We start from the raw sequence: 19,187 nt of genomic DNA on the forward strand, positions 1-19,187 counted from the left end.
GCAAATGGCATACCGTGTGTTTTTCATTGCTGAAGTTCCATGATTCTTCCTGATAGACACACTACATTCTGACAGCTGCCTTAAAATCAATACCAATATGAAACCAGCTAACAAATTCCTGGAGTTCAGAGAAGTGCCCTAGAGAGGCAGCACTTTAGTAAAGTTACCTTACTTATCACAGCAAGTTCGATATTTAACCACCAGGGGATTTCCAAACTTTGCTGAGTTTTTGAAGTTAATGATTAATATTTCTGCCATCTGGAGACAGAGAGAAAGCGATAAGTACAATAGGTTGTGTTAGGATAACCACAATTACATTTTTCTTTTTTCCACCCCTCTCAGGACTTGCTAGGAAGGAAGACAAGTGACTGAAAACAGCAGCTAAAACCAAGCCTTCCAGGAGACATTGTGCTGGGTGGAGACAATGAAAACTTTCTTCCACAGCACTTGGTACTAAACTAAAAGCAACATCCTGGCCCTTCAGATGATTCCACACCATCTTGCCCTGCAGATCTCACCCTCTATTAGTTTGCTTTAAAGGAGAGTTTTAGTGGCAAGTACATGGAATGTGAAGATGAAATTGCAGGCCTCTGCACACATTTGTCCATAGAGCAGGTAGATGAAGCCAATGCAGAAGCCAATAGAAGCCACTATGCTTTTGCCACCCACCCAGCTTGTTTCAATCCCTCGTTGTAGAAATCATTCTTTGCATAAACAAAATGCATACATGGAGGCCGGTGTACCCAATTGTGTGTTTTGTTTTGGTATTGTAAAAGAACCAAAAAAAGGGATATTTTTTAATATACTCGCCATGGATGTTTGGAATTTACTGCCAGCAACCAACCAACCAACCAACTGGTTCTGCATTCCAAGAAATCAATCTCTGAGTGTGGCAGTGCCTACACTTTAGAACAATTCCCTGTCTGTTGACATCAGGCAGACACCTTCATTGTACTATTCTTGATGCCTGCTAAAAACATGTTTGTTTAGGTGAGCCCACTCAGATATGCAGAATGTTGATATGCATGTTTTAATCTGTTCTTAGTTCATTGCTGATTTAATTTTTTTTAAAGAGTTGTTTAAGTGTTTACTGATTATTTTGCTCTCTGCAAACTGCTTTGATGCTTTTCGCAATCAAGCGGTGTATAAATTTCATGAAATAAAATAATAAATACAAAAACATACATTTTTTAAATGGAAAGGTCAAGACAAATTAACCGAAGATTTTTTACAGCCCATTCTTCTTCCAACCACAGGTTACCTGACCCCTTGCCAAGAGTATCCAAAAACTTTACATTGTAGGAGCCCTAAGGGTTCAACAGGAATTGGGAGTACCATTATTAGTATACTTTGATGGTATACCGAGCTGGATGGGCTAACAGATTGACCTCTTTCCCTTCTCCCATTTAGAAACATCCATAGTTTCTTGTATTAGAGGAGGGTACGAAGCACAACTCATTTCTTTTAAACATATATGGTCCTTTTTACCGTACGGTTTTCTACAAATGTTCCTTGTGAACCAGTCCCTACACTCTCCCTGAGATACAAGACAATTTAGAAAACCAGATCACAGGCTAGGATGCATTAACTTACTGTGAGGTTTAATTGCATTTTTTTCTGAACACAGCATTCAGATGCATCCCAAGTAATCAATATTGAAGAATATAAATCATGACTTCAAATGGAAGTGACAGTCTTAAATTAACAGCACAGAGAAGCATTCTGGTTCAGTTCTTTGATTTACTCAGTTTTGTAAAACCCAAAGCTTCAAAAAGAACTCACACTGGCATTAATTAAACAACATTTTTATTACCTACTATCAAAGCATTACAAGGAGGGTTTACTAGTCAGCTCTGCTAAGGAATTACAAGCTTCACTCAATTAACAGTCTAACTTTTTTGTGGTGTCACTGCTAATTGAGATATTTTTCATTTTTATATCTTCTAAATTAATGTTGTACAGGAGAGCTCAGTCCAAGCACACAGGCAATCAGAGGAATCAACAGGAATCCTGAGGTCAGGAGAATTAACAGTGAAATATTTTAGTCATTAACTAAGTTTCAAAGATGCTGGCAATGACAAAGGGGGCTTTATTTTACCCTGTGATGGGAAGATCCTAGGTCAACAAGAAGTAACCATACACAAGAATATTTAAATTTCCAAATCCAAATCTATTCTCATAGAATTAGCCGAAACACTGGACTGCCATTTCCAGAAATAATGAAGGCAGACATAAGAGGCTACGTTGCCTTGGGTATACAGGAAAATATTTGAGTAAGTGGAGACAAGAGTAATTGAAGACAACGCCCTAGCTGTTCTTTCATTAAAGTTACGCTGTATGGTACTATATGAAATTGATAAAACAATGAGAAGTTATATAGCAATGAATTATTTCAGTTTTATTGACAACTAAAGGAGTTACACAATTTTTCACTGGAAGTAGTCACCATGCTACCTGGGGGCTACAGGTTTCTCACCCCAGGTATAAATGCTCACACAGATCATGTTATTTATTTTGAAAGTTTCAAAATATTTATATTTATATTTACCTTTCAAACTTCCTATATGTGTTCCATTGTATGATAGTCTTATTAATATTTGTAATATCGTTTAGAGTTTGCATGGCACATGCAATGTTCACAGTCATAAAATAAATGGTGTAATAGTACAATGTTACTTTAGCTAATCAGAAAATGTTTTGAAACTATCTGCAACTTGCAGTTTTAAGATTTCACAGCAATACTCAAGTTGAGTAAGTGAAGTCAAGAACAAAGGAGTCAAGCTCACAGTATTTTGAAGGGAAAGTGTCTTAGATGGAGGCTTCTCTAGGTACAAATTGCAGATTCTTGCATTTTAGGCAAACCAGTAAGACATTGTTCGCACAATTAGCAATTGTGAACATGTCTTTAAAAAAAAAATAGTTGGTGGATCTGGAAAGGGTTCCTTGTAGGGATGTGTAGTTTAATAATCTACCATCTTCTGTAGTCCCTATATATATTGTTTTCCCCTCCATTTTATTCACAGCAATAAAAGTCCCCCCTCCCCTGAAGTGCAAAAGTCATAGAATCATAAAGGTGGAAGGGATCTTGAGGGTCAACTAGTCCAACCCCCAGCAATGCAGAAATCTTGCCCACAGCCATCCTTGGGTGGGCTCAAGCTACCAACCTTCTGGTTAATGCACTGACCCATTGCAGGAGAAACCTAATCTGGATTGGGACTGCAATAATGAGCAAACGCTTTCTAGAGTTTCAGTCTGGATCACCCTTTCTCTATGCCTGCTATTAACCTTTTAAAAACCACTCATGCAATTGCGAATGGTATGAATGGTGTCTAATCGAGTTTGGCTCTTGGTATAATCAACTAGATCAAGGGCAGTGGTCACCACACAGTGCAAGAAATTATGGATAACAAAAAGCCTATACTAATGATCGCAGCAATTACCTACAACTTAAACTGCAATGTATCATGTGACCCACCCTGAGAACTACAGAAGGAGAGTATACAAATGTGAATACTAATACTAATACTAATAATAATAGCAATAGTAATGATGATGATATAGCCACCCAGACTGACTTTTCGAGGCAACAAGAGGAAAACATATAAGTTCCCTTAAGTACCAATTTCAATAATAAAATACTTTTAAATAATTATTCAAGTAGGTTGTGCTAAAAATGGCACTGTCTATTTAGAAATAATATTTTTTTCAAGGTAGCAAAAGGCAGCTGGGTAATCTTTCCTGCCCTTGACCACTTTTTGTTTAAGGTTCAGCATAGCCAGTTTCTGTTTTTAAAGCAAGACTTTTACTTTTTTATGCTTTCCTCTGCATTATTAATTTATTATATTTTAAATTCTACTGATGCTCTCTCTTTCAGAAAGAGAGATTGATAAAATACGTAGAGTTAAATTTTGATCAGTGAAGTAAAATATTAAATCAGTGGCACCGAATTAAGTGCACATTTGTTTTCTAGTATTATAATGAAAATTTTAGATGACCTTCAGCAATACATAGTGTCATTTGTTTATTAAACAGAGGGCTCAGAATTCCTCAAAAAGGCACCTAAGCTGAGGACTTGGCAGTGCCAAGAACAATGCCACTTCAACTGAGGTGCCGCCACTTCTGGGGCAGAACGTGTAATCACTTTGTTAGAGAGCATTTTTAAAAGCAGAAGTCACTCTCTCCAGGAGAAACCACGAAAGTCAATCTCTCTAGTGAAAACTACAAAAGTAATTTAGGTCGCAGAATGTAATCATCACGAGTTGAATTTGGCCAGAAGAACATCAGGGTTAATAACCTCACTCTTGCGATAAGCACCAAGGGATCCTTAATGACCAGTATAAATTGAACTCCTTCCTTCCTCTTTATTAACATACTATGGGGCTGATTCAAACCTACAAAAGCAAGAAATTAAGAAATGAAACTGCTAAACTCACCCTGTTGTGCTTATATGTGGAAGCTATCAAGATTGCCTGTTGTGAAGCAGCCCTGACGCACAGCCTCTACAATACTAGTTCATGATGATGTGACATGGGGAGGGGGGAGATGATCTTCAAAGTTGGACTTTTAAATAAAGGAAGTTACTTTCTCTTGCTGCTTTATTCATGAACCATGTGTTCTTAACATTTTAGTATAGACTAACATACATTTGATGGTCGTTAACTGTCTTGAGGTCCCAAATTGTATGGAAAAGCAGAACTGCCACCACAGCACTCATATGGCTGACTTTAAATCTTGGCAACCTCGTGAAAAATTAAAAATCCAGGATAAACTTGAATCACAGATGAACCAAAATTAAGAAAAGAACAAAAAACAATGAGCTCATTTGTCAAAGCTGTGAAGCAGATTCATAGCCGCTCTCTGGCTGCACCTGTGAGGTGAGATAATTGACCGAACGTATGAGAGACGCCTAGTTATATCATATCAGCACAAATGCACCGTTTAGCTAATTTTTAGTTGAATGTTATGCTAGCGAAATTGCTTCAGATAAACAGCTCATTACATGTTGGCATCTACTATGCAGTTTAGTTCAGATTAGTGGCCACTTTTTGTGGCTGCATTCACACGTAGCATTAAGCTGGAGTTTTGGGCTGATCGTGGAGTGCTGTGAAGCAAATGGCTTCCTGGTTTGTTTCCCCGTTTCCGTTATGTTGGAAACAGGGATGATGGTTTGCTGCTCCCTAACAAGTAATGGTTGTTAGCCAACCTTCAGCTATGGTTTGTTGTTGCCTTATGGATCCTGGCTTGTTAGGGAGCAACAAGCTACAATCTCTGGTTCAGACTTAATGAAAACACAAGGTGTACTGGTTTGTTTATCTCACTTGCACCAGGAGAGGAACAAATTGGGAGTGATTGGACAGCATGCACTACCACACTGCATAATAAACCACGATAAGCAGAGTCACTGGCATATCATTATATGAAAACACAGCCATAGCAACCATTTTTTAAAATTATAGGTTATTATACAGGGCAGAGTTGGGTGGGGGGGATTCACCTAAACTGAAGCCTTGTATTTTCTGACCTGACTATGTAAACTAGAATTAAAGGTAAAGGTAAAGGTACCCCTGCCCGTACGGGCCAGTCTTGACAGACTCTGGGGTTGTGCGCCCATCTCACTTAAGAGGCCAGGGGCCAGCGCTGTCCGCAGACACTTCCGGGTCACGTGGCCAGCGTGACAAAGCTGCATCTGGCGAGCCAGCGCAGCACATGGAACGCCATTTACCTTCCCGCTGGTAAGCGGTCCCTATTTATCTACTTGCACCCGGGGGTGCTTTTGAACTGCTAGGTTGGCAGGTGCTGGGACCAAGCAGCGGGAGTGCACCCCGCCACGGGGATTCGAACCGCCGACCTTTCGATTGGCAAGCCCTAGGCACTGAGACTTTTACCCACAGCGCCACCCGCGTCCCTAAACTAGAATTACTTTCTCACAAAAGTGTTTTAGAAACTAACAAAATAACCTTTTCTAGATTGATACAAAACAGGGGGAAATGTTAATACCTTGCATTAAATATTTTACACTGATAGTCTTCTGCTGTTTAATACAAAGCTACAGAAATTATTTCCTTCTCCATTTCAAGCTAAGGGTAGGGTAGGGATCAGCCAAACAGAATTGGCATGGAAATAACCATGGGTGATCAGAAAGCTGCATAATGCATCCGTCAGCTTCAACATACCCACTAACAAAAATAAATTACTTGCATTTGAAAAGAACAGTAATTCTTTCAGAGACTCTTCAGTCCCAAACATGGGATGCCATGTTGAGTCTCAAAGAGCAATGTTTTCAAGCACCAAACTGGGCCAAAGGATAAAACAGAAGTAAAAAGTTCAAATATGAGCGGCGAAAGAATGTATGCTTCAAGTTCTATTTATGTTAAAGAGTGGTTTCCCCATGAAGTTTTCTATAAGTAGTCCCAGGATAAACAGTATCACCAATCATGTTTCATAACATTCACTACAGAATTTCAACGCAACACCAATGTGTTAAGAACGAATGCATTCAAGCAAACATTTATTCTCCTTGCCCATAGCTTCCTCAAAATAAAGTTATTTGAGAACCGAAAATTCTCATTTAGTCACAGCCCACAGGTAAGTTGCTTTCTAAAGAATACAGTGATAAATAGGGTGTTATTTTAGTTTTACCAAAAATAACTTTAAAAATACTGTATCAGAAAACTTCCTTTATGGAGAACTCTTCATAAAGGAACGTTTGAAAAATAATCTAGTCTTTGTTTGTTGTAAGTCTCCAGCCTTAGGAATACCTTTGCATTCTTAATACCTTTAACCTTTTGAAGACAGTCAGTTTCTTGGACAGTATTTAGTAATGGTCTCCTGCATCAAGGACATATGCTTCATTTGAGCAGTTAAGACTAGGCCAATTGTACACAACTGGTTGGCATTTAAGGACTTTGTGAAGGAAGGGTCCTGTTTCGCTGTTATCTCAGTACTTCCAGGTAGCGCACAATGCTCAACAAATCAAACAGAAGTTGCATGCAAACCAGAGGAGGCAACCACACATTTACAGTGTTGCATAAAGTTTCGGTTCATTGTCCACAATTAGCACAGTTGCTTGAAAAATCACCAAGTACTGCTGTGGTGTCATTTGAAGTCCCAATACAGAAAGAGAACGGGCAAATTTAGCAGATACAGAAAAGCAACACTATGTGTGTGGGGGGAGGATAAATGCTCTGTGTGTGTGCATGCGCACACAAGAGACAACAAGAGGACCACTTTAATGCTTAATTATAGATGTTGGTTAAATGCTGGTTGTTTGATTTCTTAAAAGAGTATTAAACTTTTCTGTGCTTTTCTCCTCTTCCGCAACACCATCCTCTCAGTATTGTCCTTTGCCTTCTCTGCTTCCTTCAAACCTCACTCAAAAAGAGGACCTGGACAGGAAGTTATTAAACTTCAATCCGCAACGCATCTTCTGCACACTTTGCAAGGCTGAACTTTTCACCCACAGCCTACATTTCTATGACACCCTTTAGCACAGCCATAGTGAGGAAAGGCACAGCAACTCAGACAGCAGGATAGTGCCACAATTCATCGCCAACCCCATTTGACACAAACAAACGGTGTGTCAGTCCTTTGAACGGGAAAGACTTATTATGAGGCAGCTGCCGAAAAAGCACAAGGGGCACATGGGCCAGGCTGCTACCAAATAATGACCCCTCTCTGGTTCAAATGTGAAATATACTAAAACTTTCAGAATCACATTGGAGTGGTGGCAGACACGAATGCTGGGGAGTGAGTGGCTCAGAGTATTCTAATAAACGCAGGCATTGTTTGCACAGCTCTGAGAAAAGGGTTCAAAACAAAGCTATGCTGCTGGTGGGCAAGCAGCAGAGAGCAGGATAATTTAAAGCGTGTGCTTTTCCCTTCCCCTTTGTAGGAGGCATGCCTGTCACTGCGCAGCTGTGCTGCCGGCGTCATCACTCCCTCTGTCTCCCGTCTTGCTAATTAAAAGGTTGATCACAGAACAATGCTCTTCTCATTAATTTCAGTGTTCCGATTGGGCAGGATCCCCGTTTGCTCCGCCTGATCTTTTCCATGCGGTTGAAGTTAATGTGACAGGAGTCCGAAGATGGATTACCTGCTGCCATATTGCCCATCGCCTCCAATCAGGAGCTATCTGTGTAAACTGATTGTTCTAATTTGCTCTCATTATTTTTACAATATCAGGAGAAAATAACGCACACAGCTCACTGTCAAAGCCATGAAAATCAGTCATTAGTTAAACCTAGACACTGAGTGGCTTTATTAGGACACTGCAGCTTATTGATGTGCAGCTCCAGCAAAGTAAGATAGCATTTTCTTTTCAAACGGAAAGAAAGAGGCTTCAGCTGAGAGGCAGTATTTATTAGACTAATTCCAGGAGCAGCAGAAAGCTTGCTGCCCTGACACAGTTAATTGGCATCTTGATGTGTACAGCAGATTAGGAACAATGAAAATGTTGCAGTTCGGGCATTAGCAAAGACCATCCAGCAAATCTGAATGTGAATTTGCACACAATACCAAGGGCAGACAACTGTGTAACCTTCTGACCAGATTTAACACAAATGTGCTTTAAAATTGAAATATGGCAATCAATAAAACAGCCAACACAAAAACCCCTGCACTTCTGCAACTCAAAATATCATATTAAGCAGTATCCTAGCACAATAAGGTACACAAGACACATCAATAACGTTCTACATTCTCAAGAGCTGCTCCTAAGGTCAGACATCTTGTTGTGAGTACCCAGCAGATTCTCTGAAGGTCAAAAGACTCTACAGCTTTACTTGATCGATAAGGCAGCAAGTTCAACCAGGACCTTCTGCAGAGATGGCTTTGTGCTGCTACCTGGTGCCTCAACAATACATGGAAAGAGACCTTCTCAGAGGTTAGAGGAGACTATAGTTCCACAGCAAAGCTGAGTGATGATATAACTGACAGAAACTAGTGTTGTGTACCATGATTCAAAGCTTCCACAACCATATGACTAAATGAAGCATTTGTAGAGAAACAAAACAAGAATCCTTATATGCCAGGCACATCAGTTGCAGTAACAGTCTTGTTCTGTGACAGACAGGACATGAAAACGAATTCTATACAAATATCTAAATTAGCTCTTTGTAAAGGTTCCGACAGAAGAGTGAGGATGCACAATATTTCACTAAAAAAGTTAAATCCAACCAGGGAAATTCAAAGTTAACGGTTCCAAATCTAAGCACAGCAACAAAAACACAAATTGGTGGATTCCAGAGAGAGAGAAAATCTCTCTTGGGCAGTTTTGACTCCTTTAGGGCACCACCTCAATTTTAGTAGAACATAGATAGCAATCTCTTGCATTAACCATTATTTTTAATTTTCAGAAATAATAATAAGAAAATTCTGTCCCAGGCTTTTCTTTGTTGCTTTTGACTAATTTCTTTTTTACAAGCCGTTTTGAGTTTTTCTACCATACGGGGTAAATCAGAGCAGTATGGTTCTCAGTACTGCTTGGCCCCTCCTCTCCTAATGGACTCCTCTTTAGAGAGGCTTTGCCAAGCTTTACTCCTCAGAATTCCTGCATGGAAAATGGTACGCCATGCCACAGTCGGAGAAACGTGCTGATGGCACAAATTACAAGCCCCCAGCCGAATGCTCCAGCCCCCACCATTCGGGCAGATTTATGTGGGCTCTTGCCGACGTTATTACAAGTCAGAGTTTATTGGGAAATTGTTACATTATGCGGAGTGTCTAACAAATTGCTTATGCTGCTATAATTGGATTACAACAGCCGCTTGCTCCCACCGGTAAGATTAGGCAAGTAGGACTCCTGCCGATCTCTGAGCGTTAGCAGTAATTTTATTTGCCTTGCCTCTCTCTTTCCTAACAACATGCCTCTCTCCCTGCCAGCTGTCTGCTGAAAAGGCACAGGCTTGTTCCTTGGCCCTAACAATGCAATTACAGCCCTGCAGATCGCACTGTTTGTGCATTAACTACAGAGCCAAAACGAGGCGAATTGATCGTTTGACTTTTGGAGTGGTCACGTGATCCCTGCGTGCGGGTGATCCGGCATGCATCAGCGGGCAATGCTGCAGTACATGCCTGATGAGGAACTTGCTTCTCATTATTACTCCTCCTAGGGACAAAGACACAAGAGCCTTTCTGAGCTGATCCAGACCCATGTAAACTTGTTCTCAACTTAGCCAAAGAGCGGATAAGGCTAGAACAGAGTTCCCCTTCCAAAATTCTTCCCTCAGGTTTCTAGGTCTGGTGATGTTCCTGCAGCACACTAGGCTGTTATCCAAAAAGGTCACTCAGATGTTCCAGCTTGATGACTTACGCTCAGGAAGTGGATTTTCGCCACCATTTCATGAAATACGCCATTGTTCTCCCCACTTTACAGATAGGAAAACTAAGGCAACTAATGTCTCCACCCCCATTGTTCAGCCCAGACACTGAGGTCCAGCGCCAAGGGCCTTCTGGCGGTTCCCTCACTGCGAGAAGCCAAGTTACAGGGAACCGAGCAGAGGGCCTTCTCGGTAGTGGCACCTGCCCTGTGGAACACGCTCCCATCAGATGTCAAGGAAATAAACAACTATCTTACTTTTAAAAGACATCTGAAGGCAGCCCTGTTTAGGGAAGTTTTTAATGTTTAATGCTGTATTGTGTTTTTAATATTCGGTTGGAAGCTGCCCAGAGTGGCTGGGGAAACCCAGCCAGATGGACGGGGTATAAATAATAAATAATAATAATTATTATATAACTTGTCCATGAATTCCACTGCTGAGCTGTGGTTTAAATCTACATCTGCAAGGTCAACAGGCGGTGTTCGGTTCAGAAGACCACAAATGGTACATTACCAATGAAACATGCATAAATATCGCCCTTTTTAATTATGCTTGCTTCCAGACATAAGTTGTTAAATAGACACATGATCGTTGCACATGAGGATGTGTATAGTTTCTCCCTATGATCACCAAGGAAAATCTTGTCTGTGTCAAGTGACTCACAGATAACTGCATATTTTCCTAAGGGAGAAAGAAGTGGGTTGAAGGAAGACTGAATCATGAGATTTTTTTATTTCTACCTCCAGCTCTATAAGGTTGAAAGCTTTAGCATGCCACTCTTTTGCTACTCATCTGTTAATTCAGTAGAACCATTAATGGATGGCAAATGTGGCTGGGTATCCCTAGCATTTAAGAGGCCCTTGGTTGAAAACAGGCTGGGGGAGGGTGCAATGGTTTGTGAAAATCACTGGAGTGGGGGTTGGGGGTGGAGAGAACTATTTCTACCCTTATTTATTTCATGATGAACCCAACATGTAAAGTAGCTTCCAAGACAGGAGGAGGCTAAAATAAAGGCAACTGATATACAATGTGCGCATACTGGAGAGAGAAAAATGCCTGTTTACATGTAGTTTAGCACTCAAAAGAAACTCTGAACAGCTGAAATACCTTATAAATAGCTCAGACCCAGAGGAAGTGCAAACGTCTGCATTGTGAATTGTAGATCTTAATTACAGACAATGGCTGGTACAGCAAGTACTACAGGAAAAAAAAAAAAACCCAGTGAAACAGTTGCACTGTTCATGGCTGGCAATAACTCTTCAGGAAAATATTTACTATCAATCAGTTATGAGAAAAGGGACTCCGTGCTCATAAAACAGCACGTTGCTTCTCATACCAGCACCATTTTGATTCAGCATAATCTGAATTTAAACGGCTTGTTTCCTGCGGATATAATTTTGGAAATAAATAAAACAAATCTTCTATCAAAATCTGGAGAATGTGGGAAGGGGAAAGGGAGGGGAGACGTGCACATTCTTTCTTCAATCCTTTTGCAAATAACTCTGACTAGGGGTGGGGGAAGGGGGAGACTGTGAAAATGTAAAATATTCCAGATTAAGGCAAACTAGCCTCATACTTAGATTATGACCAACGTGCCACTGTAAAGAAACTGAAAAGTCTAACCCTTCGGATGGTTTTAATTATGCTTCATGGAGGCAGAATACTTGTGGGTATTAAGTAAACTTCATCTCAGTTTTACATTAGTTATAACACTTTTTATTTCCATTTAAGAAATTATCTCCAAAAGATAATTTAGCGTGTGTGTGTGTGTGTCAGAGAGAGAGAGAGAGAGAGAGAGAGAGAGAGAGAGATTGGATTCTAATTCCACAAGTTAAAAAACAATTTTGAGCCAAGTACAGCATCACGATGGAAATGCATCAGTTCCTGGAAGGCAGTATTAGGTTTGTTCAACCATAATTATAAAGGAAACATGAACCTGGGCACAATATAGACTGTAGCAGAGTCCAACAGAAAGAAAAGCAGAAAAACCCCCAGTACTGAACACAGAAAAGTCACAATAGATAAATGGTACTTCACTTAAGAAAAAGGTTGGCAAGACACCTCCAGGGAGATCCCAACAAGACTGGTCAAGACCTTATGTGCACATTGAAGGGCCTGAACATTTTCAGGGTCTGAAAATCTCAGGAGCACTAAACTCAGAGTTTCTCAAGCTAGTGTTTTTGATTTCAGGTTCACCTTCTAATATAGTCTACCTTCTGCCTACCCACCCCCACCAGCCAACTATCTACTCATAGCAGGGGATGTGGTGTCATGTGCACAAAGCCTGCTGCACGTGTTCAAAAGATCTGCGAAGTAGGAAACTAATTCAACACATGCATCAGAATGAATGACAGAACAAGACATATCCAACTCCTCTGAAGGAAAGCAGCCCACCAGGAAAAAACTGTTGTGGCAAAGCAACTCCTTCCAATTCATACTGGGATGATGGAGCAAGTGGGAAAGCAGTGACTTCCTAAGATTCAATGCTAGAGAGCATTCAACTCAGCCACGTCTTGGATGATGAGGGGAAGGAAAAGGTCTACCTGTCTGAGAACCCCATCCCCTTTCTGGAACTTTTCATATCTGTCCAGGTGTTCTGCATGCCCAAAGTGGGACATTCACTAGCAGGCATTTTTAGCTGTGTACCATTCTACCGGATAGCTAAAGTGATCACAGTCACCAATACGTAGCTTGAAGAGCCAAGCTTACTAAATAACGGAACAGCTGCTTGTCTGGCTGGCTTTCACTGCGTCAGTGAAAGCAACACCTTGCCTGTCCTTGAGCTCCAGTAAAAAGTTGTGAGGAGGCCTTATCAAAGAAAGTTCGGCACAACAGCCAGTCCATACTGTTCTAAGGTGCTGAATTAGTAAGACAGAGAAGTATGTTGAAACTAAATGAAAGGATCCTTTAAAGGAGACAGAGGAGTCTACAACCTGAAATTCATATCTCTTATAATCCTAGGAAACCAGAGACTGGCTCTAATGCCTGGTCTACCTTGTGTCTGATTGTAGCTATAATTTTAATACTGCCAACATGCTGAACGGTTTCTGCAGTTGACAGATGCATGCTGATGGTTAGATACCAGCTTAAACTCCATCTGAGATTTTATATCCCTTTTAAAAGATTTGGCAGACTGGGTTTGCAGATCATTACCAGCTATATAGCTACTTCATTCTTCTTTAAATCTTCTTAGAATCTTCCTATGTCAACAAGTGTCAGGCATTTACTAGGGCTGCCTTCAGACAGCACTTTATTCCATTTTCCTTACCTGATAATTTTAGTGTTTTAGGTGATCTTTCACATGTCAATTCAGGAAATCTAGTGGAAGTTTAGCACTCATTTGCACGCAAAATGCTTCCAGAAAAAAAATCTGTTTGCAACCCCATTAACCTGGATAATCACAGGAGTTTTGTGCTGAAATTTCCCTGTGGTTTTCACTGCTGCTTATGTGATGAAATTTAGGGCAGTATTCTGGCACTCAGTTCTTTCCTGCCAGCTTCCTGGGTGAATCACAGGGGAACAGAAGAGTGCATGCACATAAAAAAGTGGCGGCATGCTTGATGATGTCCACTGTTGTGTCACACCATGTTCACTGGTGTGAATAGAATTTAGTGTAACACGGCAGTATATGGAAAGCCACAGTTTCAGAACACAACAGTTAATGCAGTAACATTAGAAACGAGGACAGAAGTGCTAACATTGCAACCAGAAAAAGTAATGCAACAATCTCCACATCGAAATGTACCCTACACTGTTTTTTAAAAATGCATTCTTTTGGGCCAGTTTTGAATATTCATTTTGGAAAGGCAGAGTGATGTTGAGGGCTACAAATGGGAACAGATTCCTCTGTACAAAGGGAGGCCCACAAGAACTTTAAGTTTCAATTTACACCCACTGAATTTCACCTATAAAGCAAACTAGTGATATATTCACAGATACTACAATACTGAATCTCTGCAAAGTGGTTTGTTTAGTCTTCAGGATATTTGGCAATGCATATCCCATGTCAACTCCACTTTCAAAAGGTTTTGAACTAGTAATGCAGTTCTCGTCTATACACACCATCATGAGAAATATCTACTTCCTATGAGAGTTCAATGCTTTCCCACACATTTTAAGAACACCACTCCCAGCAACACACAAATATGCAAAATATGTGCCCAAGAATAAACACTCTGGTGCAGCAGTGCTTGGAAGGACCATATCTTTTATCAGAGACGAGGATTCATTACCTAATTTTTGTCTCCAGCTTTCTTCTCATAGATGTTTGTCAAGATCCCAGGGGAAATTAACAGAGTTCTAATTTTTGTGGGCGACCATTTTGAGGGCACACCTTTAATTAAAGGTGCTACAAACTACTTTTAGTAAGTGCAGCTCCCTTGTGATTTCCTGACAGCCACACACAACTTCTGGTCAAACGAATGAGTTCTGCGTAGAAGAAAAGTTTACTGCTAAAGGAAGCGCATGCAGGGAAAACTCTGCCAAGCTATTTTATAATCTCAGGCTGAGAATTTGAAACCAAGAACCTGAAGGGGGTTTCCAAGAAGACAGCTATATGCTTGCAGATAAAGGGGGGGAGGGAGAAACACCCATTTGTAGAAAAATAAGTGTGCCGCTTGGGCTTGCCGATCAGAAGGTCGGCGGTTCGGACCCCTGCGATGGGGTGAGCTCCCAATGCTCGGTCCCAGCTCCTGTCAACCTAGCAATTCGAAAGCACACAGTGCAAGTAGATAAATAAGTACCGCTCTGGCGGGAAGGTAAATGGTGTTTCCGTGCGCTGCTCTGGTTTCGCCAGAAGCAGCTTAGTCATGCTGGCCACATGACCTGGAAAAACTGTCTGTGGAAGCTGGCTGCGGAAGCTACGAATGCTGGCTCCCTCGGCCTGTAAAGCGAGATGAGCGCCGCAACCCCAGAGTCGTTTGCAACTAGACTAAATTGTCAGGGGTCCCTTTACCTTTTAAGTAAGAATCAAGGCATCAGTTTAGATACAACACTACATAAAATGCTTCTCAACTAAGAAGATGCATTTTGCATTACAGAGCTGATGTCCCCCATCTGCCATAGAAGGACTGGACATCGCCGTATTTTTCAGAGTATTAGGAAAAAGACAACCACAAGGCCTTCATCCCCCCAAAAATTATGAGCTTGAACTCTGACCCTGTATCATCACATTTTAATTGCTCCACTGGACTCATATAGCACATGGAACAGGGACTGCAGAGACTTGGGCTCCACCAACATTTCCCGAGTCTTACTGCAAAAGACCCACCATGCCACTAAATCACCTAGTTGCACCCTAAGCTACGCTCTTTGCACTCACTTGCTTGATATGTATGTCATGGCTTGCACACTCTCCCCTAATTCTACTGTGGACACGAGGACACTGGAAATTTTTGTTACTGTTTTATGTTAACCACAGTTTATGAATCATCTGAACCCTAAACTGTGGTTAATCTTAAACTGATGATCAGCAGAAATAAGACAGCTTCACAAACTACTGGTTGTGCATTCAGTATTGTAAGTCCAGTTCTGAGGAGCTCCCTCCAAGCTGAAATAAGGCAGCCTGCTCCCTGATGCTTGGTAAACATTTTATGCTTGGTAAAGACTTTCAGCAGGCTCCCCCCCCCCCCTGAATCTTATGGTTTATTTTAACTATTTTTATGCTGTATCCCTCCATAACACCTATTGTACACAATACAACTGCAGTATTAAACTATGTATAAATTATTAGAATTAGAAAAATAATAATAAATAAGCCAAAGTTAAAATTAACCACAGCTTCACAGAGATTAGACAACAAGGCAAGCTGTAGTTAATCTAAAAACTGAAGCAAAAAACCTTCCAAATTCTTCCTTGTGGCTGCCCCTGAGGAGGAGAGGGAGAAAGCAAGCATAAGGCCCGCTGAGGTTTGCTACCACAATACTAAACTATGGCTTAGTCTTTTGTCTGACCAGCTCACTGAAGCTCCTACCACACTGAGCTGCAAACTATGCAAAAGCATACAGAGACAGGCACAGTTGTACAGAGGGTGTGACTCCACACAGCTTGGTCCTCCAGAGTAACATTATGTACACTACTGAATGCCAAAATTCAAACGGAGGTATCTATCTGGCCTTAGGGAGAATTTCATTCTGTCTGGGGTTAAGCAAGCTTCCCACAGAGTTATGCACACTGAGCGATTGCTCAGACTGCTCACACATTGGCACCATACATAAATGGATGTTGGATTCTGTAGAATGACACACTTGAGGAGAAACGTTGTATGCGACAGGCAGTTTTACAGAAAGGTGGAGAAAATTTGCATGGCATTACTGTCTGCCAAAGGGATTATTTTTTATATTCGAGTAAAGTTAAAGAAAGGTTTCTTGGATATGGCATCTATCTAGAGCAAGAATACATATTCTGGGGGAAAGGCATTACAGGAAGAAATCCCAAGGAATGAGGAGGGAGAAGAGGGCAATCATTTCTCTACCAGCCATTTTGTTGGGGGTGGGAAGAGGAGGGGGAGAGATGCTGCAAAAGCGCCAGCTGGTTTTGCTAACAGATGGCTGCATGCACTGATCTGTCCTGCAGGGCTATCCTGAACTTCCTTCCAATGGAAACATGAAGCTTAAGCAAGGCTAAACATGCCCTTTTTATATACACTGTATCGTGGCTGGAATGTTTTCCAGTCATTCACAATCCCTCAGACACGGTTCTTATTTTATGGGAGTTATATTTAGTTGCAGGGGAAGCCAAAGACAGGATGCACATTTCCCTGAGAATGCCTCTTTTGATGTGGCAATGCAAAAGAGAACATACCCAATCCACCATCCCTCGGAAAGTGCTTTGTTTTAAAATCAGATGCGTCCTCAACCCGCTGAAATCCCCCACCTCGGCTCCAGTTGTGTGACTTGAGACAGTGGCCAGCAGGGGGGGTATGAGAATATCATATGCTCCCTGTCTAAAATTGCAGGGGCTTAAATTCAGAAAGGAGGCAGGGTTGCAGCCCTACAATCTGAATGCCCACTCAGCTGCCTCTCTCTTCTGGAAGCAACCATGGACAACTTGTTTGGACAAAGACAGCATAAAAATAAATAAACCACCAGTTGGAGGTGCAACAGTTGAGTTGTGTATTTCTCACATTAACATGGCTATTGCTAAGATACATTTGGCACATATTTTGTTTTAAAGGGCCCAACAAATCATAATATTTTTTTTAAAAAAACCACTAGGATTTTCAACTCTCATTTCTAAATATTCACCATATTATCACCCTAATTTCAAAAACTAACAATTATTGTTATAATTATTATATTTATTTATATACCACCTTTTCCCTTTATAGGCAGGGAACTAATGAGGCAGGGATTCTTAGGATTAAAACAAAAAATGTGCATTATCGATAAAGGACTACATAAGTTCCCATAAGACCCTATGGACTCAATTAGGTTTATACGGATACATTCAGAAAGCACAGTATTAAATTGCCTCTCCAATGAAGAAAGAACTTGCAGCTTATTGACCTGGTACAAGAATGACAGTTGCAGCTTTACTTACTTTGGCCACACAGTTTTCAGTCTTCATAGCAGTGCTCCCTAAGCAAACTGCTTCCTGGTTGATGCAGAGCCTGGCACAGCTATTATAGGTCTGTGAAGAAGAAACAAAAGAATGGTTTGGATAATGGAAGTGTATTTGTTCTAAAGGTAAGGTGTTTCATGTATTTAGAGCAGCTAATTGCATTCATGGGCTTCTACTTTTAAAGCAAACAGCCTGCATTATATAGCCATATAGAGATATCATACACAATGGTCAAGTCTGCCCTACAGGGATTTGTACTGCTTAAATCAAGAGCCTTACATTTCAAGGAACATGAAAAAAAATTCACCTCCAAGTTCTTAAATTAAGAAATCTAAGGGTGGGGTGGGGGAATATGTCCACTCCAAACTCTTCTACAGCAGTGGTTTAAAGCAGAGACCCAAACTCCCCCACCACCTGCAAAAGCTCATTTTGTCAATTGTTAAAATGTGGGGTAGGTGGTAACACTCTGTTCTCCACAAGGTTATTATTTCCCTGGGGAAGCAAAGCTATTATTTACCGTACTTAATTTCTACAAAGGTGTACATTCCAAAAGTATTTCAACGTGGTTTACAGAAAACTAAAACACACAATGGAGCACAAATCTAAATAAAAAACAAAACAAGAAAAGAAAAGAAAAAGAAATAGATCCTCTTTGCATTCCATCCCAAAAAAATCCAGCAGCAACAAGAAGCAAAAGTGTTTTTAATATTCCTGTGAAGGAGCAAAAATTCAAAGCATGAGGAAGGGTGCTCCATAATGGATTTGGCTCCTTCCTATTTTCAATTTGGACAAAACGAAGCACACGTAAACTTTTCTGCTTCTGGGCTCAATGATGCTTGAGGAAGCTTAAACAACTGCTTATTTATTTACTTACTGCATTTGTATGGGCTGCCCAACAACATACGTTGTCTAAGCAGCTCACAGAAATTTTAAAAATAAAATAAAATATTAAGAATAAAATGTAAAATAATAAAAGTAGCATTAAAAAAATGCTTTCTCAAAGAGAAACAATAAAGCATGGATCCTAAGACTGAGATGGCCAGATTGAACAACTTGTGTGTTTTTTTAAATGGCCTGGATGCATAAAAAGGCTTTAACCTGTTGCCAAAAAGGCTGCAAGGCTGACATCAATCAAGTCTCTTTATAAAGCATGTTCCATAACTGGTTGTCACCACTGAGAAGACCCTCTTCCTAGTAAATGTCTGCCTCATTTCATTTGGTGACAGCATGAAGCGCAGGGTTTCTGGGAAGGATCTCAAGGATCAAGTAGGCAGGTATATATACAGAACAAGGAGATCTTCTGAGTAACCT

At 40.7% G+C, this 19,187-nt stretch overlaps 2 protein-coding genes across 11 annotated transcripts in view; one reads left to right on the plus strand and one right to left on the minus strand.

The window, feature by feature from the left end:
• The window catches only part of POLL (DNA polymerase lambda), a 125,614-nt gene extending 124,797 nt beyond the window's left edge, over positions 1 to 817 (plus strand). The window contains exon 11 of the mRNA XM_077930163.1: positions 343 to 817. The gene's annotated coding sequence lies outside the window, so the exon portion shown is untranslated. The remainder of the gene's footprint in view (positions 1 to 342) is intronic.
• The window catches only part of BTRC (beta-transducin repeat containing E3 ubiquitin protein ligase), a 123,392-nt gene that overhangs the window by 40,579 nt on the left and 63,626 nt on the right, over positions 1 to 19,187 (minus strand). For 9 of the 10 annotated variants that reach the window (XM_028730479.2, XM_028730481.2, XM_028730480.2 and 6 more), the window contains one exon: positions 17,856 to 17,945. The exons of the other annotated variant lie outside the window; for it this stretch is intronic. In XM_028730479.2, the coding sequence (XP_028586312.2) occupies positions 17,856 to 17,945 (90 nt within the window). The remainder of the gene's footprint in view (positions 1 to 17,855; positions 17,946 to 19,187) is intronic. 10 annotated transcript variants of the gene reach the window in all.

This window comes from Podarcis muralis, chromosome 6 (assembly GCF_964188315.1).
Source record: "Podarcis muralis chromosome 6, rPodMur119.hap1.1, whole genome shotgun sequence".
In the NCBI taxonomy this organism is placed as follows: Eukaryota; Metazoa; Chordata; class Lepidosauria; order Squamata; family Lacertidae; genus Podarcis; species Podarcis muralis.